General features: G+C 31.4%; 2 protein-coding genes and 1 pseudogene across 3 annotated transcripts; 2 read left to right on the plus strand and 1 right to left on the minus strand.

Moving 5' to 3' along the window:
* Positions 1 to 6,094: 6,094 nt before the first annotated feature.
* LOC137824650 (homeobox-leucine zipper protein REVOLUTA) lies at positions 6,095 to 12,561 on the plus strand. The gene is made up of 18 exons (XM_068630332.1): positions 6,095 to 7,175; positions 7,258 to 7,417; positions 7,640 to 7,725; positions 7,810 to 7,900; positions 8,044 to 8,139; positions 8,251 to 8,364; positions 8,441 to 8,524; positions 8,678 to 8,833; positions 8,911 to 8,985; positions 9,372 to 9,478; positions 9,603 to 9,786; positions 10,119 to 10,307; positions 10,452 to 10,532; positions 10,941 to 11,075; positions 11,312 to 11,643; positions 11,739 to 11,844; positions 11,946 to 12,095; positions 12,192 to 12,561. Exons 1-18 carry the CDS (start codon positions 6,943 to 6,945, stop codon positions 12,339 to 12,341), a joined length of 2,529 nt encoding a protein of 842 aa, XP_068486433.1. The 5' UTR covers positions 6,095 to 6,942; the 3' UTR covers positions 12,342 to 12,561.
* Positions 12,562 to 14,003: 1,442 nt separating this feature from the next.
* LOC137822924 (uncharacterized) lies at positions 14,004 to 19,724 on the plus strand. Of its 2 annotated transcripts, none has more exons than XM_068627951.1 (11): positions 14,004 to 14,256; positions 14,350 to 14,513; positions 14,611 to 14,652; positions 14,743 to 14,887; positions 16,711 to 16,940; positions 17,232 to 17,289; positions 18,027 to 18,104; positions 18,198 to 18,286; positions 18,669 to 18,750; positions 18,967 to 19,158; positions 19,248 to 19,724. In XM_068627951.1, exons 2-11 carry the CDS (start codon positions 14,386 to 14,388, stop codon positions 19,383 to 19,385), a joined length of 1,182 nt encoding a protein of 393 aa, XP_068484052.1. In that variant the 5' UTR covers positions 14,004 to 14,256; positions 14,350 to 14,385; the 3' UTR covers positions 19,386 to 19,724. The 2 variants fall into 2 exon arrangements, with proteins under 2 accessions (XP_068484052.1, XP_068484059.1); XM_068627958.1 differs by having other exon boundaries at positions 14,060 to 14,266.
* A 760-nt stretch (positions 19,725 to 20,484) lies between these two features.
* LOC137823225 (CASP-like protein 5A2) lies at positions 20,485 to 27,263 on the minus strand (annotated as a pseudogene).
* Positions 27,264 to 27,492: the final 229 nt, after the last annotated feature.

The following is a 27,492-nucleotide window of genomic DNA, read 5'->3' on the forward strand; positions in this document are numbered from 1 at the left end:
GTTGTAACTTGAGGTGTCAGCCTAGCTGAGATCTTAAGTTGCATAAGTGATACCTAACATGGAAGCTTTTATTTAAAAAATAAAAAATAAATATTAAGAAATAAATAATAATAAATAAAGTTAACCAATGATTTCATTCATAATAATCCTTTTATTTTTAATCTTTATATGTATTTTCAAAACTTAATTTTTTTGAAATATCATATAAATAATCTGTATACTACTTGATATATATTATTCTTTTAGTATATTTTGGGAAGTTTTAAAAATGAATTCATTGTGTTCTTGAATGGGTTGAGACTGAGAGAATGATTACCTTCCTACTCGGTCGTCGGTCTACTTGTATCTTTCCCCTTCACTGAACGCCTCCTCCTTTCAGTATCCTCCTTTCCTTTGCAAGCTCTCAGTTTGGATGGTATCTGCAAAAGGCACTCTGACGCTCAAGTGAGATCTCGGTATTCGGTGCTCGGTGCAATTAATGCATGATGATGACGCACCTTTTTATCAAAACTTGTGACTGTTTATATGATTATCATGGGCCTTTTGTTATTGGGCCAGATTAGGGTTTGAATCATAATTAAGAGTGTATTACCTAATGCTTAATCATTATTTGGTCCTCTTAACCTTCTGTTAGGCTTAATGAATCTAGTAATGTCGGTCAGCTCTAACCGAATGCTAAGACCTCCATCTGTCGTCCGCCCCCGACCGATACACTTGTTCGTCAAGCTCGAGGGGTTTGAACCCGAAGAGTCTATTTGTGATGGTTGCGCTTTCCGAGGTAGGATGGGATGTTGGCGGTGTTGGATGCTTGACGTGATGTTCGTAATCATTGCTTAAGTTTTTTTTGGCACCAATCGATGGGGACCGTTGGATCAAGGAAGATTTAACGGTTGAGATCAAAGGGACATTCACTATTCCTCTCTCCTCGAAGACTATAAACAGTGGTCCCCCCTGCCTCGTTAGTTGCTTGTTTGCTTTCACTTCTGAAATCTTATCATCCTGGTGAGGTGTTTTCCATTTATTCTGAAAGGTTAGTTATGTCTTCTTCTAGCTCTTCCACTTCTACTTCATCTCCCTCTTCTTCTGGCTTGTCCTTGACCGAGACTTTGTCAGTCGAGGCACTTCAAGCCTTGTCCCCATGACTCATGAGGTGGTTTCTCCCATACCCGACTCAGTTAGGGGTAACGATCCGGATGCAGCTATCAACTGATTAGACCCTACCGAGGAGTAGTCCCGCCCGCTGAGTTGATTCTAAAGTAGTCGGCTATACTTCTTTGGTTAGAGATTATGCTTTTATTCCCTCTTTTGTAGATAAGTTTAGCCTTTTGAAACCTAATGCCCCCGATGGTATTCTAGTCATTGGCTCATGTCACCCGGCCGATACCATTTATATCGGTTGGGCTCCTCCAAGACCCCTTTTTTCTTTGCCTACTCTTTCTTCTTTTATGATTTTCATATAACCTTTCCTTTCAATGATTTCACCATTGGTGTTTTTGGGCGCTCAACGTAGCCCCTTCCCAGCTTCATCCTAATACATGAGTCTCTCTTTAGGCCTTTCAGCTTGTGTGTGATATGTTCTGTCTTTCTCCATCCCCTTCAACTTTTCTTCACTATTGCACGTCTCACCCGACCGACCCTATGAGTTGGCTATCACTCATTAGTTGGTCGGGTAACGTCCTTTTCGCCCCTTATACCATTTCATACAAAAATTTCAAAAGAAATTTTTTTAAGATTTTTATCGAGCCCGAGGGTATGGAGTTCTTCTTTTATGAAACTGGTCAGTCCAAATTCCTTTGTATTGGACCAAGACCCCCACCCCGTTCAAACAATGGCCTCGTTCGACCTCAAGTGCCGAGGAGTTAGAGGTCTACTCTGTGTTTGATAACCTATCGAGAAGTGTATCGATTCGGTAGATGGACCCCCCTCAGACAACTTCTTCTTCATTCTCTCTTTAGAGAGCTAGTATCTCCTCTTCATTCTTCTTCCTCATCTCAGTCATCTCCCTCTGCAAAGACATTAATAATGTCATCTGTTTAGCTTCTGACTTCCTCTCGTTTGCCATGTTCCTAGTTGACACCATTTAATCTTCTCTTCCTTCGAATTCTCTCGACTCCACAGTGGGTGTCAATTGTTCTTGAATGGGTTGAGTATGAGAGAACGATTACCTTCCTTCTCGATTGGTTGGTCTGCTTGTATCTCTCCCCTTCACTAAACGTCTCCTCCTTTCCCTCACAAGCTCCCAATTCGGATGATATCTACGAAAAACACTCTGACGCTCAAGTGAGATCTCGGTATTCGATGCTCGGTGCAATTAATGTGTAATGATGACATACTTTTTTTTATCGAAACTTGTGACTATTCATATGATTATTATAAGGCCTATTAAGGTTTTGGGTCATAATTAAGAACATATTATCTAATGTTTAATCATTGTTTGGTCATATTAACCTTCTTTGAGGCTTAATCGGTCGACTCTAACCATATACTGAGTCCTTCATTTATCGTCTGGTTCCAACTGATACACATTATTTTATACATAAAATCTTTAGAAGATAGTGAATCAGTCAATAAAGAAAACAATAGATTGTTAAAAAGTTAATGCAATTATTTAATTTATTTTAAAATTTAACTATATAATAATATGTTATTTAGAATTATGTCATTCATAAATAATTAGATATTTGGTACAAAATGGAGTACCTTTTAAGAATTTTATGTATTTGACTAAAAACAATTTAACATTAAAATGAAAAAATGATAAATGCACATCTTTACCCTCGGAAATTAAGTGTGTCTGGTGTAATATCTAATTTATTTTGATATACATTGTTTTTCAAAGTATAAAATACAATTTACTATAAATTTTATATTCACAAATGTTTAATTTTCTAAGAGTTTGCAAACATAATAATAAAGACGACGGACGATTAAATATGTAAATCGTATTTTTTTTTAAGTTACTTAAAGAAAATACGTCTACAAATTTTATTTCTTAAGTAATTTTGATTTCTTGGCAATGTAATTATTTTCAAATATAGAATTTTTATTTCTTAAGAAAATATTTATGTTTAAAAATAATATTAAAGTTATGAAAAGGATGACAGAAAAATGCAAATAACAATTAATTTTAAATTTAGGTATAAATATACATATTTTTGTCCTTTAATTAACATTTCAAATTCTCCTTTGTCCTTATCTTTTTTCCTTTACTTTAAAATCGATAGAGGCTGAGAGTTCATTTCATTAGAGAGAAATTTCTCTTTCTTTTTTCATGATTTTATTGGTATTATAAAGTTAACATGTTTTTTAATGACCGTACGAAAACAACAAAAGATAAGAAAAAATATTGTTTTCACTGCTAATAGAATAATTATAAAAGCAGAAAATAAAATAAAAATATCTGACTTCTAGACAATTACCAATACTTTAACCCGTAAAAATTATATCGAAAAAATATTCATTATTATAGTTTAAATGTATAAATTAAAATTAGTTTCTAATATTATTTTTAATGAATTACACGTGATTTCTTTTATTAAACTTAAATTTAATGTTGATAATATAAGTTCCATAATATTTTACATACCATGGGATTTGTTAAAACACAAAATAAAATACAATTTAATTTAAAAATTAAAGATAAAAATAAGTTTTTAATAATAACAGTGTAGCATATCAAGTATATATGATTAAATATTAGTGGATCGTTTGATAATATGACTAAATATGTTTTAACATTATTGTTATAAAAAAAATTAAGTTTAGTTTAATTTTAAAATAAAAATTATATAATGTGAAGTGTGTATTAATTTATATATTATAATTTCATCTAATCTTTGATTGATATAAATTTTAAAATATTAATAATTATAATTTAATTATCATCTTCTTCTTTGATAAATATGAAGCTGGTTACAAATTGATGTAATGTTTATTTTAGATTTTAAAAATAAAATAAAAATATTATGTGAGTTAAACGGGTATACTAAAAAAAATATATAAATTATTCACCAAAAGATTCATGTGAGGTTGTATGTAAAGACAATTTTAGCACTTTATATGAGTCAATCTGATTTTTTTTATTATCAAATTCATAGTAAGATAATAAACAAAATCATATAATTTATATGTAACTTTTTATGTCTTTAAAGTTAACAAAAAATAGTATTTCTTGATTAATAATTATATTTGAAGTATTTTCGGTTTTAGAATTTTTAAATTTTATTTTTAAAAGATATTTTGATAAATTAAAAGATGAAAATGTATTGTATTGTTATCATCATCGATTTTTAAATTGTGAAACTATATTGATCATACAAAATACGAAATAAAACAATACTATAAATATGATATATACATAATTTCTCTATCTCACGTATTGTTGTTAAAATATAAAATGTAAACTTTGTTTAAGTGAAAAGTAAATTTGGAAAGAAAAAAACAAAGTGAGTATAAATCGAAATAGAAAAAATGTTATTTAAAATGCTTTCATTATTTGAATGAGAGACATATAAGAAAATAATGAAAATTGTATTAATATGATCTACCAAAATTATATTCTTTCTTGAGAAATATTAATTATGACGTAAATTATTATAATATTTATCTTAGATTTTAAAAATTAAATAAGTTATTATAATCCAGTTAAAGATCATCAAAAATTAATTAAGGGGTAAAATGTTAACTTATAGAGATACTTTCTTATTTTATTCTTTGTTTTTTAGTTTTCTGTTGACTTATTCGAATGAATTGAGAAGTCAAATTGAACCATTTATGCGAGACACGCACAAATAATTTTTCATGTATATTGGTCGGAATTAATAGAAATAATCGATAAACATATATCTAAATACATAGTCTGCTATTATTAATAGTAGAATACAAACTACACATTTTTTGTATAACTGATAATAGTTTGATAAAAATATAAAAAAAAAACCTTTTTTTATCATTGATAATAATTGAATAGATTTAAAATAAAAAAAATATTATTTAAATGGTTACCAATAAAAAGGATTGGAGGTAAAATTTTATAGAAAAAACAATAAAAATTGTAAAATAAAAAAAGAAAATATTCCCATAAATCAACTTTTCACTCTTTAATTACGAGTTATAATATTTTTATTTGAATTTTAAAATATAAATAAACACTATAACAATTTCTGCCTAAATTCATATTTCTCAAGAAAGAAAATGATATCATTAAATCATATTAATACACATTATATTATTTTCTTATTTGTCAATTCATCCAAATAATAAAAACCTTTTAATTCATTAGTATCATTAGTTTCATCTTTCCTAATTTAGTACTTCCAAACACAAAGTCAAGAAAGGAAAGATATTCTCTCCTTTTTAATATGCTATCACTTAAATCAAGAAAAACATTAATTCCTTTATTCCTTTATTACATTTTTAAATAAGTTATTTATTACACTCTTTAATTTTCTTTCAGCATTCAATATTTAAATAATTTTCATCACAAATAGAAACCTAAATAAAGATAGAATTGAAAAGATTGTTATCTTATAATTTTAAAAATTAACATAATTTCATTAAAAAACACAACAATTATAAATAAACAGAGGAAGTAGAAGGAAAAAATGGTAGCATATTCAAAATATCAGTCAAACACTGTATATTTAAGTGAACTTTTTATTAATAAAATACTATTTTAATACATGTTTTATAAGCTAAACTTTCTTAAAATTGAATAGAATTCAATTTGTTAGGAGTTATATTAAAATAATATTTTTATTAAAACTGGTAGGAAATTTGAATAAGAGATAATCTTAATTTTTTGTTTTAAATTTATATATATTTTTTTGTTATTACAGGTTTCTAAAAAAGGTAGAGTTAAAAAGAAGTTATAAATTTATTAGAAATACCTAAACTAAAGAAGAAGAAAAATGTGAAAAATTAAATAAAAAATTGTGTAGTAATAGGTTAGGGATCCAATCCCAATCCCAATCCGAATCCATGTCCCATGGATATTGAACTCCGGTCCGGAATTGACACTGAGAAAAGAGTTGGTGAGGACTCACTGCAGTGTGGGTCCTACCTGTCAAATCAAAGCAACAACACCAACAGGGACAACCACGTAAATGCGCCGAAAATTATAAAAAAAAAAAACAGGAACATACCCTCCCATGTTTCTCGATCTTCGTGCTCTTCTGTTCTCTCCTCAGACCCCAAACTCTCTCTTCTCTCTTCTTACTCACTTTATTCCTTCACTCACTCTCCCTTCTCCAACACCAACACCAACATGTTTATGCTTCTTAGGGTTTCTTTACCCTTCACACTTTAACCCTTCCTATCTATTTCTACACCTATTCCTTCCTTCTACCTCAAGCTCCCTTCACTCTTTCTCTTTCTTTTCAAACCCCCTTCTATTTTTCCCCTCCTTTCTTCCGGATTCTTCTCACCTTTCAACGAAACAATAAAACCCCGCATTTTGAGCTTAACTCACGACAAGTGGGGTTCCTTCAAAATTAAACCTTTCGGTTTCGAGTTGCAAGTGAAAAAAAAAGAAAGAGAGGGGACAGTGAGTGGGGTGTGTGGGTTTGGTTCTATCTTAGCTGGTAAAAGAAACGAGTTTTTCCTGTTAACAATTTGGAGCCATTCGCTGCAATTTCAATGAAAGAGAGTTTCTTTCTTTCTCTCTCTCTGTCTCTCTCTCTTCGCTTTTATTTTTTATTGTCTGAGCTGGTTCCACGGTAGCGGAACTTGAGAGAGTGGAAGGAACAATTACGGTGGTTGCACAAAATTACACACGCTTTCGTTGTCTCTATTCGTTTCTTTCCCCTTTAACGTTACCCCGGTTTGAGTTTTCTTATGTCAAGTTACCGCCTTTACTAGTACCAACATCAACCACCCTCTACCTTTCATTTTCATTTTCTCCTTATTGTTGAGAGTGAGTGTGTGGTGTGGGAAGAAGGAAACATGGCTATGGCCGTGGCTCAACACAGGGAGAGTAGCAGCAGTGGGAGCATTGACAAGCACCTTGATGCTGGCAAGTATGTGAGGTACACTGCTGAGCAGGTCGAGGCTCTTGAAAGGGTCTATGCGGAGTGCCCTAAGCCTAGTTCTCTTAGGAGACAACAATTGATCAGAGAGTGCCCCATTCTCTCCAACATCGAGCCTAAGCAAATCAAGGTTTGGTTCCAGAACCGAAGGTATGCCAAATTAACTCTTCTTTAAGCCATCTCTTCTTAGTTTTGAGAGTGGGTCTTAGATGTGGGTTTGGATGGCGTGCAGGTGTAGGGAGAAGCAGAGAAAAGAGGCTTCTCGGCTTCAGACTGTGAACCGCAAACTAACTGCAATGAACAAGTTGTTGATGGAGGAGAATGATCGGTTGCAGAAGCAGGTGTCACAGCTGGTGTGTGAGAATGGGTATATGAGGCAGCAGTTACATACTGTAAGTGTGTCTTCTTTATGATTGTCAATTCTTCACCTTTTGGGGTCTTGAGCAGAAAATTTTGTGAAAAGAGTGTACTTAAATGTGGAGAAGTTGGGAGAAGAACCGATCTGTTTTTGGTTTTCTTGCATGCTGGTCTTGATTTGATGCCAGGGGCTGTTGTTGCTTTACTGTAAGTACTACTTGTTTTAGCTGTTATTCATGCTATTCCTATCCCTGCAGACATCAGCAGCAACTACTGATGCTAGTTGTGATTCGGTGGTTACCACTCCTCAACAAACCATGAGAGATGCTAATAACCCTGCTGGGTAATTTGAGCTCCATGAAGTGAAGTTTATGCTCTTGTGTGATGAAGCTTTACTCAATTGGTTTATCTATTGTGATCCTTGCAGACTCCTATCAATTGCAGAGGAGACCTTGACAGAGTTCCTTTCAAAGGCTACGGGAACTGCTGTAGATTGGGTCCAGATGCCTGGGATGAAGGTTTATTTTTCTATTCCTTGCATAAATTAGTTAATAAATTAGTGACCTTTGGCATCTGTAGGATATATATTGTGATACCATGCTGGTTTGAGTTTACTAAACTCTGCAATTACCTCTGCATCTAAAAAAGTTCTTTTTGCCAGCCTGGTCCGGATTCGGTTGGGATCTTTGCCATTTCACAAAGTTGCAGTGGAGTGGCAGCTCGAGCCTGTGGTCTTGTTAGTTTAGAACCTACTAAGGTAATTTCAACATGTTAATATATGGTTTGGATTTTTGGTCATTTCTTGGTAGGCCAGTCAATACCTGCTAGCTGATTGGGATTTGAATTTCGAATGGCCAATTTTCAATAGATTGCAGAGATCCTTAAAGATCGTCCATCTTGGTTCCGGGAATGTCGGAGCCTAGAAGTTTTTACTATGTTTCCCGCCGGAAGTGGAGGAACCATTGAACTTGTCTACACACAGGTGAGCCTCAAATTTAAGATTTCTCTGTACTTTTTTGTTTTTTAATTTCTGTGATTATACTTCAAAATTGCTACAGACATATGCCCCAACAACACTGGCTCCTGCCCGGGATTTCTGGACTCTGAGATATACCACAAGTTTGGAAAACGGCAGTCTTGTGGTGAGTATGTTTTGTGTTTGATGCATTATATGGATTTGTAGAATTTATATGTAACACTGTTGCATAGTGTTTTCTTTAAACTCTTCTTTGAACGTAGAAAATTTAATATTGCTTTGGACTTATGTGCCTCCTTATCTTATCCCCCTTTTGAAGGTTTGTGAAAGGTCCCTGTCTGGTTCTGGCTCGGGCCCTAATCCAGCTGCTGCTGCTCAGTTTGTAAGGGCTGAAACACTCCCTAGTGGCTACTTGATTCGACCATGCGAGGGTGGAGGATCAATCATTCACATTGTAGACCACCTAAATCTAGAGGTTTTGCTTCTAAACACTGAGCTAATGCATTTCATTTTCTTTTGTTATCCACATTAAATTGGTTATTGTTGTCTTAGGCATGGAGTGTCCCAGAAGTGTTACGGCCACTTTATGAATCATCTAAGGTGGTGGCTCAGAAAATGACAATTGCGGTAAGTTTATTGTTGTTAATGCGTAGTATAGGAATTTACTTCTCAATTTGTCTGGACCAGTGGTGTTATTGTGAACTATCTGAAAGCATAACCACAATCTTGAGCTTATTGAGTACTATGCCATTAACTGTTTTAGTAATGAGTGCCTGACCCAACTGTGTCAGACCGTCTAGCTGATTCTTCCTCTAGAAATTGCCGATAAGTTTCCAGATGCTGACACTCAAATGTTATAATTAGATATGAACATCTCCCCCTTCTGTCTTTTCATTCTTAATTTGCAGTTCCACAAATAAAGTATTTTTCTAGACCTGTGCTCACTTCATGTGTTTCCCATGTTCTGTTCCTTTCTTAAAAGATAGGTGTTAATTCGATGGCTTTTGTGATAGGCACTTCGCTATATCAGGCAAATAGCTCAGGAAACAAGTGGTGAAGTGGTTTATGGGTTGGGAAGGCAGCCTGCTGTTCTACGAACTTTCAGCCAGAGATTGAGCAGGTAGCCACATGAAATAATGTCTTGTTGAAGCCTAATTCATGCTGCAGTTCTAGAATACTGTTTTTTGTGGCATATCTTTGATTCATTGAGTTTTCTGTGGAAAATTAATGCATTTGACTTGCAGAGGCTTTAATGATGCTGTAAATGGATTCAATGATGATGGATGGTCTGTATTGAACTGTGACGGTGCCGAGGATGTAATTATTGCAATTAATTCAACCAAGAATTTGAGTGGAACTTCTAATCCAGCAAGTTCCCTTACATTCCTCGGGGGAATTCTCTGTGCAAAAGCTTCAATGTTGCTTCAAGTGAGTCTTGAGAACCCAATGTCATGATATTTTTTAAGTGCTAGTTTTCGTTGAATTGAATGTGGACAGATCACTGAAATACCTTTGTAGCTGCTTAATAGACTGGTCCTTTCTTTTTTGTAACTAGCATTTTTGCCTATTGTTAAACGAGTGAAATTGGCCATTGATAAATTTGATCCCCCTAAACAATTTTGGCTGAAAGATACCTCAATGCTTTGATGAATATGGAACTTGATAAAGGGATGGATGATTCTTTAATTTAAAACTATAGATGGTTATTATTTACCACTGTTAATGTTATGTGACAAGTTATGGTTGAAAATTATGTGCAGAATGTCCCCCCTGCAGTTTTGGTTCGTTTTTTGAGGGAGCACCGCTCAGAGTGGGCTGATTTCAATGTTGATGCTTATTCTGCTGCATCACTGAAAGCTGGAACCTATGCCTATCCAGGGATGAGGCCTACACGATTCACTGGCAGTCAAATAATAATGCCTCTTGGTCATACAATTGAACATGAAGAGGTAGGTTTGTATTCCCTTATAAAGTGTACTGCGGTTGCATATTTGCTTTGGGTGATTTGTTTCACACAAAAAGAATTTTAGTTTCGTTTTTTTGGACATTTATACTCGCAAGCAGCCTCCCTGATATGTTTGTTTTTACTACAGATGCTTGAAGTTATTAGGCTTGAAGGCCACTCTCTTGCTCAAGAAGATGCTTTTGTTTCAAGGGATATTCATCTCTTACAGGTGATGCCTCGACCTTCATTAACGTGGTGAACATTATCCGTATATCTGGATTTATCTATTTATTTATTTATTTATTTTTGCACAAGCTGTGAAAGATAAATAGTCAATCTGTCATCTTTGGTGCAAAAATGCTATTTCGTATTAGAGATGCAATGATAGTTAGCATATCTTGCAAAACTTCTATGAATAGCACAAAAAAATCTCTACTAGATTAAGATTTTCACATTAAAGCTCCATTTTAGTTTTAAAGTGTTTCTTGAAATCTTTGCCTTTGTAATTATGTGTCTGCCTCCATTCTTAGCATCCATTTCATTTATGTTTCTTTTCTGTGCAGTTAAATTATCTATGCGTGGATGATATAATTAATACAGGTAGATTCTAAGGTGCATTTTCTGTTTTCTTTTGCAGATATGTAGTGGAATTGATGAGAATGCTGTGGGGGCTTGTTCTGAGCTCGTATTTGCTCCAATTGATGAAATGTTCCCTGACGATGCTCCTTTAGTTCCTTCTGGCTTCCGCATTATTCCATTAGATTCGAAACCAGTTGAGTTTTATGTGTATTTTGCTTGTAATAGTGTCTCTACTACACTCACTTTTTCAAGTCTTAAATCTCACTCAAACTCCTGTAAGCACATGTAATAACTTAAAAGTGCATATTACAAGATATCACTTTCTATTTTGTATCCAAACACTATTGCTGAAAATCTACTGTGTGCTTGTTACTGTTGCTGTTTTCCATGTGTATCACTTCTGTAACATAACTACATCTTGTGTCGCAGGGTGACAAAAAGGATATAGTTGCTACAAATCGGACCTTGGATTTGACTTCAGGTTTTGAAGTGGGCCCTGCAACAACTGCTGGTGCAGATGCATCATCAAGTCAGAACACTCGATCAGTGTTGACTATTGCCTTCCAGTTCCCTTTTGACAGCAGTTTGCAAGATAATGTTGCAGTCATGGCACGACAATATGTCCGCAGCGTGATTTCCTCGGTGCAGAGGGTTGCCATGGCTATATCTCCGTCAGGTATAAACCCAGCTGCTGGAGCAAAACTTTCTCCTGGTTCTCCAGAGGCTGTTACGCTGGCTCACTGGATCTGCCAAAGCTATAGGCAAGTATTAATAGTACAAGCATGTTATACAGTTCATATTTATTTTCAAGAGGAAATCTCTAATACGTGTTTTTCCCTATGTTTATGCAAAACAGTTACTATTTAAGGTCCGATTTACTGAGATCAGATTCTCTTGTTGGTGACATGATGCTGAAACATCTGTGGCATCATCAGGATGCTATTCTATGCTGTTCACTGAAGGTAAACAATGTGCTTCCTATGCATTTCATTTCAAAGTGTGACTGATCCTTTAATTCTAGTAAAGTGAGATTAATATGATTCTTCTCCATTTGATCTTGCAGTCATTACCAGTGTTCATATTTGCAAATCAAGCAGGCCTTGACATGTTGGAAACAACTCTAGTGGCCTTACAAGACATCACATTGGATAAAATATTTGATGAGTCTGGACGTAAGGCATTGTGCACAGACTTTGCCAAGTTAATGGAGCAGGTGATGTCTGATCATAACAAAATTTTCATCACAAAATCTATACTTCCATTTCGAAAATGACTTAACTTTTGGTCTGTATGTGTATTCTGTTTTCAGGGTTTTGCATATCTGCCAGCTGGAATCTGCATGTCGACGATGGGGCGGCATGTGTCGTATGATCAAGCCATTGCATGGAAAGTACTCACCGGAGAAGACAACACTGTTCACTGCTTGGCTTTCTCTTTCATAAATTGGTCGTTTGTATGAAAAACCAGTTAATGTGCCCTGCTTTTTCCCACTTGAACATAAAAAAAACAAAAGGGTCAAAAGGGAAAAAGAAATCCTAAATTTTTGTATAACACAGGATCAGGCTTGCATTTAATTCGATTTAATTTATTTCTTATTTAGTGCAGAGACCAAATTGAATTAATCTTGTAAATTATTTAGTGCTAGATTGAAGTTGAGACGTACTTTGTTTTTGTCTTTAGTACTATTTGGTCTCTAAAAACACAGGACCTGTGTGATGTTTCTTGCACAATCACAGTTCTGACCTCTGTCACCAACGTAGTACTACACTTCCTTATTCAAGTACTTTGTTTTTATTACGATAATACAAGTGTCATTTAAAAACATCAAATTTCTAGGTGGGGGCGAGTTCAGTACCCCAATTTTCTTTACAAAGTTGATTAGTTCAAAACAAAAGGTCTTTTGAAAATTCAGTCATTATCAATCTCCCAATCAAGCAATTTTTTTAAGAACAATACAACATGCAATAAACATTTAACTAACAAATTGCATATACATAATACAATGCATGTTGTTTTAATCTTATATTTTAAACAATTACTCCGTATAACCACTATCCTGTTATCTCTATATTTGATTTTTTAAATTGCTTATATTTTTTCAATTTATATTTCTACCTCTTTATTCCTTAATTAAATTTCAATATTTTTAGAAAATATATTATCAAAAATCAAAAAATAACTTTGTATTACGGCATAAATATTTATGATAAATCCAAAATATATAATTTATATAAAAAATTTCACGTTAGACATCATTATGTAACTTGACATCTGAGTTAGACTTATGCCTCAAACAACAACATCTTCCTGGTTCACATGAAAAAAATATTATTAAAAAAAAATAAAAAAATATTGAGACTAGACCAAAATTTATATGCTAATGATACATAGGTAGACTATACCTATTCATAAATAAGTCTAAGAATATATTAGATGAAAACCTATTATATCAATGAAATAGTTCTTTATGAATAAATCCTAGATTAGCCAACTTATGAACACATATATTTCTTTCACGAAAAAATATGAGTAATCCTAAACCTGATTTTCCTACATTAATTAAGACAGATATTTCATCAATCGAAACATTTATGAACATTAGTTATAATAATAAACACAACACAAACTAAGATAGAATCACATTCATATATAAGACATTAGTAAGTCTTATCTTTTGAGCTTCCTCCATACATAGCATGAATAATTCTATAAAACTCAATAACATAGCAATTTTAAAATCCAAAATATATAATTTATTTATCATAGTATTTTACTCAAAATGTTTATTATTGTAAACGACAATATTTTTTTGAAGTTGTTCCTATTATCAGTAAAATACATGTCCTGTCCTAATCTACGTAATTAAACACTTATTTTTATTTATTTACCCTCACATTAACTTTTAATTAAATTTCTTAATTTAAATTTTAAATTTATGACCCTTTAAATAATTAAAAAATATAGATGTATGTGTGTTATATTCAAGTTCAATAGTGATTATAATATTTATTTATGTCGCATGATTTTATTAAAACATTTAATTTTACTTGAAACAGCGAAAACTCAATTTGTCTAATTTACACTGTTCTCTATTATTACAAAATTAAAATACGTGTTTGTTGAATATTTTTAATATTTTTTATTTCTATAACTATCTCTCGTCCAGAAAAGAAAACTGCTGCGCTTTCTCCACCAGCAAAACGACGTAGTTCTCTGTTCACCTGTTCACCTGAACAACCGTCTAGGTCAATGTTTGCTTACACCCACGTAATCTCGTCCACGCGATCCCGCATCCTCCACCGACGTAACGACGCAGTTCGCCGTTCAGCTGAACAAACGTCATAGACGCTTTGATCCGACTGAATCTATTGCTTGTAATTTGAAGTATTTTATGATGCGATTCAAATTTGATTGGGTAATGTGCATTATTAGTTTTGCAATTTTAAGTTTGCGGGATTATTTTGCAGTGTGGAACACTTTATTATACCTGGAGAAAAGAAAAAATGGAAGTACGCCTTTCAAAGCTCGTGATGATTATATTGCTAATATTTCTCAGCTTCTCTGTAGCATACTCATCTACTACAATGCACACTAATAACTGGGCTGTTTTGGTCTGCACCTCTCGCTTTTGGTACATCTAGATTTTGTTTTTAGCTTTACTTTGTTTTGTTGAGTGTCCATGGTTTTCTTGTGGTTAATATTCTAAATGTGCTGCTTTCGTTGTTCAGGTTTAACTATCGGCATATGGCCAATACTCTGTCCTTGTATAGGTGAGCATAACAATTTAGCCTTATTTTTAATGTTTTGTTTCAGCTATGCTTCACAATGATCTAAAGGTCTTTAAATTCTTTCTCAATCAGGACAGTTAAACGGCTAGGGATACCCGATGAGAGGATTATACTCATGCTAGCAGATGACATGGCATGTAATGCAAGAAACAAGTACCCTGCCCAGGTTTTTAATAATGAAAACCATAGACTTAATCTGTATGGGGATAATGTGGAGGTGAGTTTTTACTTTTTTAGGGGTGCATATTTCTGTCTGAATCTTTTGTATAGTATAGAGAAGATCTTTCTTGTTACCTTTATTTTGTACTGCAAACCTAGCATATTTTGATTCACTAATCTCGAAAGCTAAATTATCCTGAAGTAATATCTTGCATGTGTTGTTTACTTTTGTTTATGGTTTTCTATTAGAACTGAAACTCCTTTGGAAATGTAATGCATCCTAGTGATTGTAAGGAAGTGTATTTATGAGGTGCAGACTTCCTCCTTTTTAAGGTTTTTTTTGTGCGTATTAGATAATTTCAGTGTTTGTAAGCTGCTTATTAATAGCTTTACCTTCAACTAGATTTATTATCTAAACCATCTTGGCTATTGGCTAATCTGTGTCATATAGAACATTACTTCTGGGCTTGTCAAGGTTTTGCTTCATTGACAGTATCTGTATGCTTACGATATAAAATTATCTAAATGAGCTTTGAGATTCCTTTAAATTAATTTTGGGATAGATTTAAACATTGGGATAGATTGAAACATACACTAATAATAGTTATCAGAATCTTTCAATTTACTATTCAAACCTTATGAGTCGATACTATTTAGCCACTTGTTGATTGTATCTTTTGATGCATGAGTGAATTTGTGCAGTTTCGTATCATTGGTACGACTTACTCGATTAAACCATTTTGTTACTTTTTCTATTTTCACTAGTTCTCGTGTAAAAATTGAAAAGTCGTGTAAGTTCAAATTGTTAAATTAAATGAAAAGGAATTGAAGAAAAAATTCTGAACTTATCTATTTGATTATTTCACTACTTTATTTCACTACTTACTCATTCAATGCATGTACCCCATTTACCTATTTAATTGCTTTGTGTCCATACTTCTAAATTAAAACATTCACAAACTTAAATTTAGTTTTATAAGACTTCAGGCTATGTTTTTATCTATTTATTGTTTAAAAAATTTAACATCTAACACCATCCATCATTTACATTATTTATTTGAAGTATTTTTTTCATTGTATATGAATCTTTCAATTCAATGCAAGATATGTTTCACAATTCAAAAATTAGCTCAGTGATTCACAATTTAAATATTGGTTTGATATCCTTATAATATTTAATTATTCCTACATTTGCTATGGAGGCACATGTGGTACTATCATGTTATTAATAAAATTGTTATGGAATGCAAGTGTTGATATCAAGACTTGGCATCATAATGACCCTAACTGAGCTTAAGCTGCGTCTGGTAGAGAACGTTTTGAGTAAGGTTTGAATCTACCTTAAAGTAGTTTAGTTCATCTATTGGGCAGTTGCACATTAATAGATTATTTATTAGGTACATTTTTTTAGAGATCAAACTGGATTACCTAATTTTAGGCTTGCTTAATTTCTCAGCATGAGTTTTGGCCTAGACCCGTCATGAAGTTTGTATCCTTTTTCTCCTTTATATTTTAATTTGATGTGTTGCAAAAAGAAAAGAAAAAAAAACACTATAGGCCCACAACTTCTCTGAGAGTGAACCAAGTTAGTCTCTTGTGAAAAGTTGGCTTACATCCTGAAAATATTGTTTACTTTCATGTAATGCTTTTATTTTCATCTTTATTCTAAGTGTTATGCTCTCCCGTGGAGGAGTTACTAGTGCTGTAATGTTCAATGGCTATAACTTGATAAAGCCCCGTGTTTATTTTCTTCTTTTGTTTGATTGTATAAATCTTGTCTAGTATTTAGAAGCTAGAATATTTATCTCTTTCTACTTCTCTAGGGCTCTTCTTGATATGTAGTATAATTTAGAGGATAATCATTTTCCTGCAATCTCTCAGGTAGACTATCGTGGCTATGAAGTGACAGTGGAAAACTTCTTACGAGTACTTACAGGACGTCATGAGACTGCTGTTCCAAGGTCTAAGCGACTTCTTAGTGATGAAGGAAGTCATATTCTTCTTTATATGACAGGGCATGGAGGTGATGAGTTTTTGAAGTTTCAGGACTCAGAAGAGCTTCAAAGTCATGATTTAGCTGATGCTGTGAAGCAAATGAAAGAGAAACGGCGGTATTGTTTCGTATTCAACTGTTTATTTGTGATATATGAATTGTAATTTGATTACATGAAATGAAATAGATTTTTATTAATGAAGAATAATTTATTGGGGGCAATGACTTTTGCTTAAAAATAGAGGAGAGGATAGTGGATTCTCCTTAACAAAGTACAAAACAGAAAACAATAAAGATGAATAATCATTGAAACAGAGCTACTTATGTTAATTAGGACTCCAATTTTGTATGCTTATCACTATTGGACTATAATCTCATTTGTTTACTCATTCATAACGGGATTTGTTAGGTTTAAGGAGCTTCTTATAATGGTGGACACCTGCCAAGCCTCTACTCTGTTCTCCCAGGTCTCATTGATTTTTTTTATTTCCATCATTCTTGAGCCAATTCTTATGAAATAACAGTATGTGGTCTTGAGTATTCATTGTCCATAATTAATCACCACTTATCATTTAAGTGCAAAATGTTAGCTTTAGAGTTTATACCTGTCCAAGTCTAATGCATGCCGTGTGTTCATCATTAGATGTATTTTGTTGAATAGTGTTCTTGCCATTAGTGCATGGGTTGGGGTATAAAGAAGTCTGAAATTCAGTTGCTCATATTTCTTTGCTGTTTAGCTGCTGTTCAAAGAACCTATATGTCGATTATTAACAATATACAAGTACATGTAAAGAGATTATATTCTAAATGATTTCCCTTCTTTATAAATTATGGTTACTTTGCTTTTAGTCTTGAGCATATCTGTGGAAATTGCATAATTTAATGAAAGGAGATTAGCAACTTTCCTATACTGAAGGATTTGGGTTTTAACCGTTAAATTCCCCCCCTCCTCTTCAACATCATATCATGAACCACACAGAATACGAATTTAACCCTTTTTGGTTTTTTTTACTTCTCCTTCTCTAGGTTTTATCTTCCAGGATTAAATCAATACTTTTAGTGCTCAGTATCTATTCATTATTAAAATTTCCCCCCTCAAATTTATAGTTGGTTATTATGTGATAATAAGAGATTCTTTTTTCAGTCTAGCTGATTATTCTTCCCAAAGTTTTGTTGCTGACTGTTGTTTTCCTGGGCCTGGCAGCTTCATTCGCCAGGTGTTTTGGCAATTGGAAGTAGTATGAAAGGAGAAAATTCATATTCACATCATTTGGACTCAGATGTATGTATAAAAATCTATTGGTCCTTCTTTCAAGGATTTGATGTAATTTGCTACAGTTTATCTCTTAAGTTTTTTGTTTGTGAAAATATGCAGGTTGGTGTTTCAGTCGTTGATCGTTTTACATTTTATACCCTTGCTTTCTTTGAGAGGCTGAATATGTATGACAATGCTTCATTAAGCAGGTACATTTAATCTTTTTACATGCCTTTCTCATCTTAAGTATTTTATCCTTGCTATCAACTGTCTTTACTCCAGAGAGGATGTATGTTTTTTATTTCATGTTCTTTTATCTGAATTTTACTTTCCAAACATTTTGTTGCATTTTTGTTTTTTAGTCTTTGTTTGAAACTATTATCTTTAAAAGGAATTAAAGCGTAATTGACCCCTTTTTGGTAAAATAACTTTCATGTTTTCTATCATTTGAAAATGGAAAATCATCTTCTGTCTTATTTGTTAAGCAAGTCCAGACTTCAGAGTAGCTGGAATACATAACATTAAAATTATGTTTAAATCTTGGCAATGAAGGCTCAATTGTTTACTCTGTTTTTTGTGTTTGTTTTGCAGCCTTTTCAAGTCATATAATCCAAATTTGTTGATGTCAACTGCATATTATAGAATGGATCTATACCAACGCCATTTAGAGGAGGTAATGGAATTTTGTACATATCTTTAATCGTTTGCTCTTCTATCTTTTTCGTAAATTTATTGTTTCTGTGGTGAGAAATCAAGTTTTGCAAGGTTATCAATTTTTAGTTTAATTGGAAAAGTTTAATGATTTAATATTTTGATTGACAATATCTGCCACTTCTTTTATGCTTTGTTTGATTGAAGTCTTGAGTTCGTTTTTGTCACTTCTTTCCAGGTACCTGTGACAAACTTCTTTGGTTCTGTAATGAAAACTATACATACAGATTCAGCCTACAGATCCCTGTCAAATAAAAAAATTGGGACAGCTAAAACGAGAATCTCTTTGGAACAATCAATCTCTGACAGTGACACAATAATTTTGAGAAACTCGGATGCGGAGGATCAATATAATAATTTAACTGCAGAGGTGAATCTAATATATGCCTCATCAATATTAGTTTTACAATCTACATTGTTTCATGATCTTTAAGTCATGTTCACTGGATTTGTGTGCAGAAATATCTCCGAGATAGTGTTGGACAAATATGGAGTGCTATTCTCGGAAGTACTTTTGAAAGCATCGATACTTTTGTGTGCTATGGATTGATTTTAATGCTTCCTTTGTTGATATTTTCCACGTGGCTGTCAAAGTAAATGATTGCAGCAATGTTCTTGAAGTTTGTTTGCAGATATATCCACAGTTACTTGAAATGTAATTTTACTAGAAGAAGATATTACTGGGGACTGTACATAGTACGGGGGCGCAGACTACTGAGAGAGCAGCTTTGCCTATCAGCTGTATTATTCGGTTAGCCATTGCTTTTTGCCTTGGTGTTGTTATGTTGTCATGTTTCGCCCTGTTCTTTGATTGTAGACTGTAAAATTTTGTAAAACCTTTAACTGGTTTATTTAGATATCATGTTGATGTCCAACATTAAAATAGTGCTCTTTTTATTAACTCGGAAATCAAAATGCTCGACCATTTTATTTGCATATATATATAGGGGACATCAACCTTTTCTTCAATTTCTGCTTCACTTGTGGATGTTTGACGTTCACAGTTCCATTCCATATATGCTTTTCACCATATATGATCAAAGGAAGAAATAAATTGTTGTTTCGTCACCCATTGAAGATTGCAGTTAGTATGTTCATGGAATTTGGACTTGCAATCCTTCTTGTCGAAGCATACCCCTCCTCCCCTCCTTTAACCTTTATCAGTATTGCTCTGTCGTAACCTTATATAATACTACATTAAAAAGCTAAAATAAAACTTATTTTTCTCTTACACTATATTTATTATTATTAGACTGATAGTGTTGTTATCGATATTGAGCCAAAACAAGGTCAACAATAATAGCGTGCACTGTCTAGAAAAACAAGTCATAGTCAGTCATGGAAAAAAAACATAGCCAAAGTTGACTGATAACTAAAAATGCATAGTTAACAGAACAAAACTGTGTTAATAACTAAACACATTTCCACATGCAAAAACACCAAATTCGTGTCGAATATGTTTCTTTACAGCAAGCATACTACTAAACATTGTATGTATGCACTAATCATAGACTACAGTCATGTGTACTCACTCCACCGCCAAATATGACTGAGCAATAACCACCACATGGCAAAATCCTAAATTAGATGTCTGGTTTGATGGAGGATAGTACATGCATGTAACCATTCGGTACTAACACCATGAAACTTTAAAAAAATTTATAAGTGCAAGACAAAACAATACCAAATCCCTGACACCAATATTTTCTTTACAAGCTGTCCCAATTTCTGCGTGCTATTGTTTTTATTTACCGTGAAGCTGAAGACCAGAAGTTCAGGAGAAACGATGGAACTGTGGTGAACCAACAAACGAAGGTCATGCCTGTAGCCGTTTCAAACTACACACAGTGGTCTTTTGAACAACTTCCAAGATCATTATCAATGAGCACAGTGATGCCTGTTGATGCACAGGCTGCTGCAAATGTAAGCGTAGATCTGACCTACATGGAAGACACAGGTCTTCTGAAATTAACACAACAGCCCTTTCAGAGGGGAAAAAAGTAAAGCAGGTTAAAGCTACACATGTCTACATTATAAAAAAAAGTTGGTGATGAAGGCAGAATAACGGAGTATGCTTTCCACTGCAGTTATGGTGTGTCATAATACGTATCCAAGTGATTCTTTTGTGAAACTGTGTTTATAGTGCGTATCAGGTTATTGTTTGAGATTAATAAAAGTATTTGGGATGAGTCTGTATCAGTTTTTGGAAATTGTGTTACACATAGCTGTTAATAAAGTGAAGGGAATCCTAAAAACTAACCTGAAAGCAACACGTATTTTAACATTGCAGAGTAGTAAAAAGATTCTGGAGTCTTACTGTAAATCTTACCCCATCACCAATTGTAAACAAACTGACAATTCGATAGTTCTGCAAGGAACAATACTCATCAGTAATAGCCAATGAAAAGCTCCACAAAGTCTGCAAGCCGGCAGTAGCAACAAGGTAATTGATAAACGATGAGACGAATAATTATGTAATGTTGTGGAAAAGTTAATGCAATAATGACATGTTTCAACTAGACAGTATATGAAACAGGGTGCCACTGTCAAAAACAGGTATGATAAGATCATAACAGATCTACCCAACGCAAGTCCCACAGTGTTTAGCCAAGGTTCTTTTTTTTTTTACTTGAAAAATTCTTTAAATTAAAGTTCAAATGAGGGCTTCGAAAGTAAATTAGAAGTTATTCATCAATTTTAGTGTTTGGATGAGAATTTATAAAATTGATTTTGAATGAACTTGATTTTAGCATTTGGAAGTTTTTATCCTGAAAGCAAGATTGCTATAAAACAAGTACAACATAGTCTTTTATCCCACAAGATAACGTCGGTTACATGAATCACACAACGCCAGGGTTTAAAACCAAAGTTTACTATAAAACATAATGTAAATTTTCAACCCAGTGGAAAACTACTTTTCATCAACTTCAAAAAAAAATAAAATCGTGTGTATAGCCAAATGTCTGTATATTTTTAAAATGAGGTTCGACTGTAGCCAAATCCAAACACGCTCTTAATTTCTTTTTAACGTTGAAGGAGATGTCAAGAAGAGAACAATTATGTTGTGTTTGCATCCATAGAGGTATTGTGCCCGTGGAAGGAAGGGTGTGAGTTTGTGTTGTTTGGATTAGTGGTTTTGAAAGGATGAGCAAGGACGAATGAAAATGTAATTGAAATGTTGAAAGTGGATCTTGATGGAACTTGTAGTGAAGAAATAATCAATTTATATTACTGTTGAAGTGGGAAAATTGATTTTCATAGTTGTTATAATCAAGTGATTGTGAAGCTAAAATCTATTCTCCACTTAAGAGGGAATCGATTTTCATACATTCTATGTAAAAGTCAAGATTAATTCTTAATTAATAATAATTATCATTATAATTATTAATATTATTATATATATACAATATATTCCATTATACAATATAATATTATATAATAATAAAAAAATATACATAACCTGTATTTCTTCCAAAGTCAGTTAATACACATTACGAAATTAATCTTTTAATTAAAAAAACTTAAATTAACAAACAAATGAAATATTTTAATTTATTTTTAAATATAACGGTAAATTTGTATATGTTTAGATAATATTATTTTTATCACAACTTTCAATGTTTCGATAGTGTTAAGTAACTTGTATAATTTTTGAAAATAATTATTCAACGTTGTTAAAAATAATTTACAAAATTTATTTAACTCAAATCTACAAAAACACCTCATATTTCATTATTTAACTATTTTAAAACACAAGGGTAAATTTATAAACTTGCATTTTACACCTTTCAAAAAAATTCAAAATTCCTTACAACCATTACATCACTTACAAATTTTCAATAACTTTTTCTCACAAATTCACTTTGGATTGGAGAGTGGAAGTGTAAGGATTTGAAAGACTGAATGTGTGAGGATTTGAGAGGAAAGTAACATCTCACATATCCAAACAATTTCACATATCTTCTCAAATCTTCACACTTGAAGAGGAGATTTGTGAGGATTTGGTGAAGTAAATACGGGAGAATTAGAGAAAAAATACGGAAAAAAGTGAGATTATTTGGATTGTGGTATATTATAGTGAAATTATAAGAAAAATTTATTGAATTTGTGAGTAGTGTGATGGGTTGAGAGATTATTTAATTATTCTAAAATGTGAAAAATGTAAATTTACAAATTTATCCTTATCTTTAAAAAGGTTTGAATAATGATATATTATGTATTTTTGTGTATATTTGAGTTAATTAAAAATTTACAATTTTTTTTTGGTATTATTAAATAATTATTTTAGAAAAAATACGAGTTTCTTATTATTCTCGAAACATAGAAAATTAATTAATTTACCCTTATATTTAAAAATAATAAAAATTAATTAATAAATTTATATAATTAATAATATTATTATTATTATATAATTTTGTTATAAATAACTAAATTTATTTTATTATATTATAATTTTATTATTATTATTATTATTTACTAAAAATATTATAAAATATTTGATAGAAATAAAATAAAATTAAAATAATTAATAATATTATAATTATTTAATTAATTTATTAATTATTTTAATTTATATTTATTATCATTATTTTAAACATTTGTTTTAATTAATATTATTAATTTATATATCAATTATAAATATTATTATTATTTAATATTTAAATATTTATATTATTAATATTTATACTTTTTTATTGTTATAGATATATAAATACATCTATAATATTATTATTTAATATTTAAATATTTATATAATTAATATTTATACTCTTTTTATTGTTATAGATATATAAATACATATATAATATTATTATTTATTTTATTATTATGTTATTATAATTAATTATGTTATAAAATTTATATACATAATCTATTTTTTATATAAATTTAATAATATAATTAATTCTTTTTATTTTATTTTTATTAATTAATATAATTTTTTTAATTTTATTATAAAAATATGTAATACTTTAATTTTTTTTAAATATACTTAAAATTTTTATTTTGTAATAAAATTAATTATTTTATATGTATAATTGATTTAATACATATTAGATATAAAGATAGTTTAATTAAAATATGGGACAAAATTGGAAAATCTAATAAATTATATGTTTTTCATTTCATTTCTCTGCATGTATGCGAGAAGGACTTTTGAAGTTACACTTTTTCTCGCCTTCAAATTTCTTTAAATTACTTTTATAACCCGTGCAATACACGGAAGATTTGACTCTATACGATTATTTATTTATTAAGTTTTACTTATTTATTTTAAAATAACAAATTTCAGATATATCTTATGTATTAATTATTAATTTTTATAAAGAAACATAAATACTTAAATTAATTAACAGTAAGTACGGACATGTTTGTAAATTTAATTAACATGATGTATAATAAGAATTATAAAGAAGTAAAAATATAATTTATATATAATTCAATGTATATATATAAATAAATGTAAATATAAATAAGAAAATAAATAAATAAATACAAAACAAATATTAATATATAAAAAATAAACATCAAACATAAATAAATAAATAAAAATATTAAATATATTAAAATTAATATAAACAATTCATAAATATAAATAATATACATAAATAAATAAATTGTTTATAAATTTTGAAGAAATAAATTTTTTGAAGAAACTAAGTAACATTCATGTAAAAAAATGATTTATCCTAAAAGGTGAATAACTCTAATTTCATATCTTGTATGCTAAAATTTGCTTAAAAAATAATCTTATCGCATCTTTTAAATTCATTTAACATACAAAAATTATTTTATCTCACTCCAAGTTTTCTTTCACTATTTTGCATTTTCCAAATTTGAGATGGTTATGAAGATTAATAAATTTAAAATTCCCTTCCAAGTGCGTATATAAGATGCAAATGGAAGAGAAAAATCATGTAATTAAATAGGGTAATTGATGCAAAATATTTAAAGACGAAGGTATAAACTTTTCAATTTCCTAAAATCTTGTATATTTTATACATTTAGATATAAGAATAGTTTAATCAAAACTTGGGACAAAATTGGAAAATCTCATTATGGTTTTCATTTTATTTTCCTGCATGTATGCGAGGAGAAGTTTTGAAGCCATCCACGCTTTTTCTCGTCTTCAAATCTCTATAAATATCTTGATACATATACGATGAATCCTGCAAATTCATGGTCGACAATAATAAATAACTTAATACAAACACAACATTAACATCAAAGAGAAGGGAAGAACGTTAAAAGCTCCTCCACCCTATTTTTATATAAAAAAAAATCCTTTTTTTTCCTTTTTCTTCCATAAGAATCAAACTATCTAGCTTTTGGAAAATAAACAATATATTTGGTGTAAAGTGTTTCTAAACTATGATTCAACCAAGATTATCATGCATGGTAATTTGTTAATTTTTATATTAATTACTTTAAAAGTCATTGCTACATTCTGGTTGACCGTGTAATATATTTTACATTAACAATAAAATTAAATTTTCTTATAAGCATTTAAAAAAATGTGTTTGACTCAACTCCTTTTATTTTATTTAAGGGAAAATAAAAAATCTAAGCCAAACATTATCTAAATATGCATTAAATGAAGTAACATCTTATCCATACAATAACATCATAAGCCTATTGGCATGGAATTCAATCATTATCCAACTTTTTTCATTACATCCCATGACTATGTACAACAAATACTCTTTCCAATAATTAATGTTTTTTTCATTGAAAAATATTAATGTGATATATGGGAATTAGGAAAAATAAACGGTTAGGAGAAAAAAAAAAGAATAAGTTAATTAACCTTTTTTTATTTATCTTGAACTACAAAAACATAAAGTTAGCATCTTTCTATTTATCTTTTAACTAGAAAATTAGGAATAAGGTAGTTATCCTTTTATCGTTGTTTATTGTTTCTCTTTATTAGAGGTTGATAAATCATATCTAATAAATAGGAGGGACCTATGGTAGAGAGGAGTCATTCAAATCATATACCTAGTGAGAATAGAGGAGTGACTCTTGTAAAAGGGAAAACCATTTTGAGGAGAGATTATCTCCTAATTTTACTTAGTAACATTGTTCTTTCCTTCTTTCGAATTATGAGTTTCTAATGGAAATCATTTATTTTTCACAAAAACAAATCCACTCTAATGATTTATGTCCAACTATGAAAGTTTTTGTGTCCTTTTGGCAACTTAGGTATAAAGAATGATTGACAACAAAAGTGGTTCATGTAATCAGATAACCAAACCATCTCAATTAAATATAGACTTTTTTTCAAACTCTCGATGAATTCAAGAATCTCATAATAGTTTAGAGGAGTTGAGCAAAATGAATGCTATCCGACGTATCAAATAAACTAAACATATCTAAAAGTTGTTGTGTGTTGCACTAGCTCCATTTTGGCACTGAATATCAGACTTACACTCATAAGGATTAATTGCCAATCAATTAACTTCCATACAACAACATACTCAGATCCTTAAACTACAACTTTAAATTCATAACCACGTATCAACAACACATGTTCAATTAAGGTATTCACTTTATAACTAATCAGATCCACATGTCATGTAAATCCATACTCATGTAGTAGACACTCCAATAAAAAATTATGAGTATTAATTTTCAAGTATCCAATAGGTGGGCAAGCCTTGGCACAACTTCAAAGTCATAACCATGTATCAATAGCACATGCAGAATTTAGGGATTCACTCTATTACTAATCAGATCCACATGTCACGTAAATCCATACTCATGCAGTAGACGTTCCAATAAAAAATACGAGAATTAATTTTCAAGTATCCAATAGGTGGGCAAGCCTTGGCACAATAGTAAAGTTTCACTCTTGTGATAATTTATTCACGAGTTTGAATTTGGAAACAATCTCTCTGGATATAGCAGGATAAGATTGTATACAATGACCTTTTCTCATGCCTTCACATATCAATGGCTCTTTTAAAAACATTTCCAAATTTGGAATCTCCTTGTTCCAAAACTTGATAATTGAGCAAAATCCTTTTTCCCTTTCAATGTCAAGGTATCCTTAGCCTATAACTAAAGAATGATCCCTTTAGTACGAAGATCTATTTAGGGGTCTAACATCTCCCTTCCCATTAGATGTTCTTCCATACACATTTTCACACTTGACACAAGTATGTTATTGCTCATAATCACAATTACAAACAAAACAAAAATTAAACTAAAAGAAACAAAACAAAAATTAAACTAAAAGAAACAATACAAAAGAAAAAGCTAAATCAGCTATAGTGATTACCAGAAAGTAGTGACAAAAGGGAAATCATTAGTGGAGGCCATGATAGAGAGTGCAACAATAACGAAAGCAAACTGAGAAAGATGAGTTAGGCTACCAACAGTGTTTGACTTGCCTTAAACATCCTTCATCCTCACGTTCATGTATTCTTTAACTGGGTGAACCGAAGTATGGCTCATGTTCATGTCTTCTTCCCACATTTCAATTCATAATCACCAGTCACACTTTCTTCTTGGCCAAATCTGATCACACCCATCAAACCTCATCAATAACCCGATTCGTTGCCTATGATCTAAGTTCTAACCCACCACACAAATTTGACATAGAATTAAAAAAATGACTTTGTTGAAATTTTTTAAGAAAATTGTTGGGTATGAAAAACTGATTTTGGTGGATCAAATCAGCGATTACCCTTTAATTTGTTTCCTT

This window comes from Phaseolus vulgaris, chromosome 11 (genome assembly GCF_000499845.2).
Source record: "Phaseolus vulgaris cultivar G19833 chromosome 11, P. vulgaris v2.0, whole genome shotgun sequence".
In the NCBI taxonomy this organism is placed as follows: domain Eukaryota; kingdom Viridiplantae; phylum Streptophyta; class Magnoliopsida; order Fabales; family Fabaceae; genus Phaseolus; species Phaseolus vulgaris.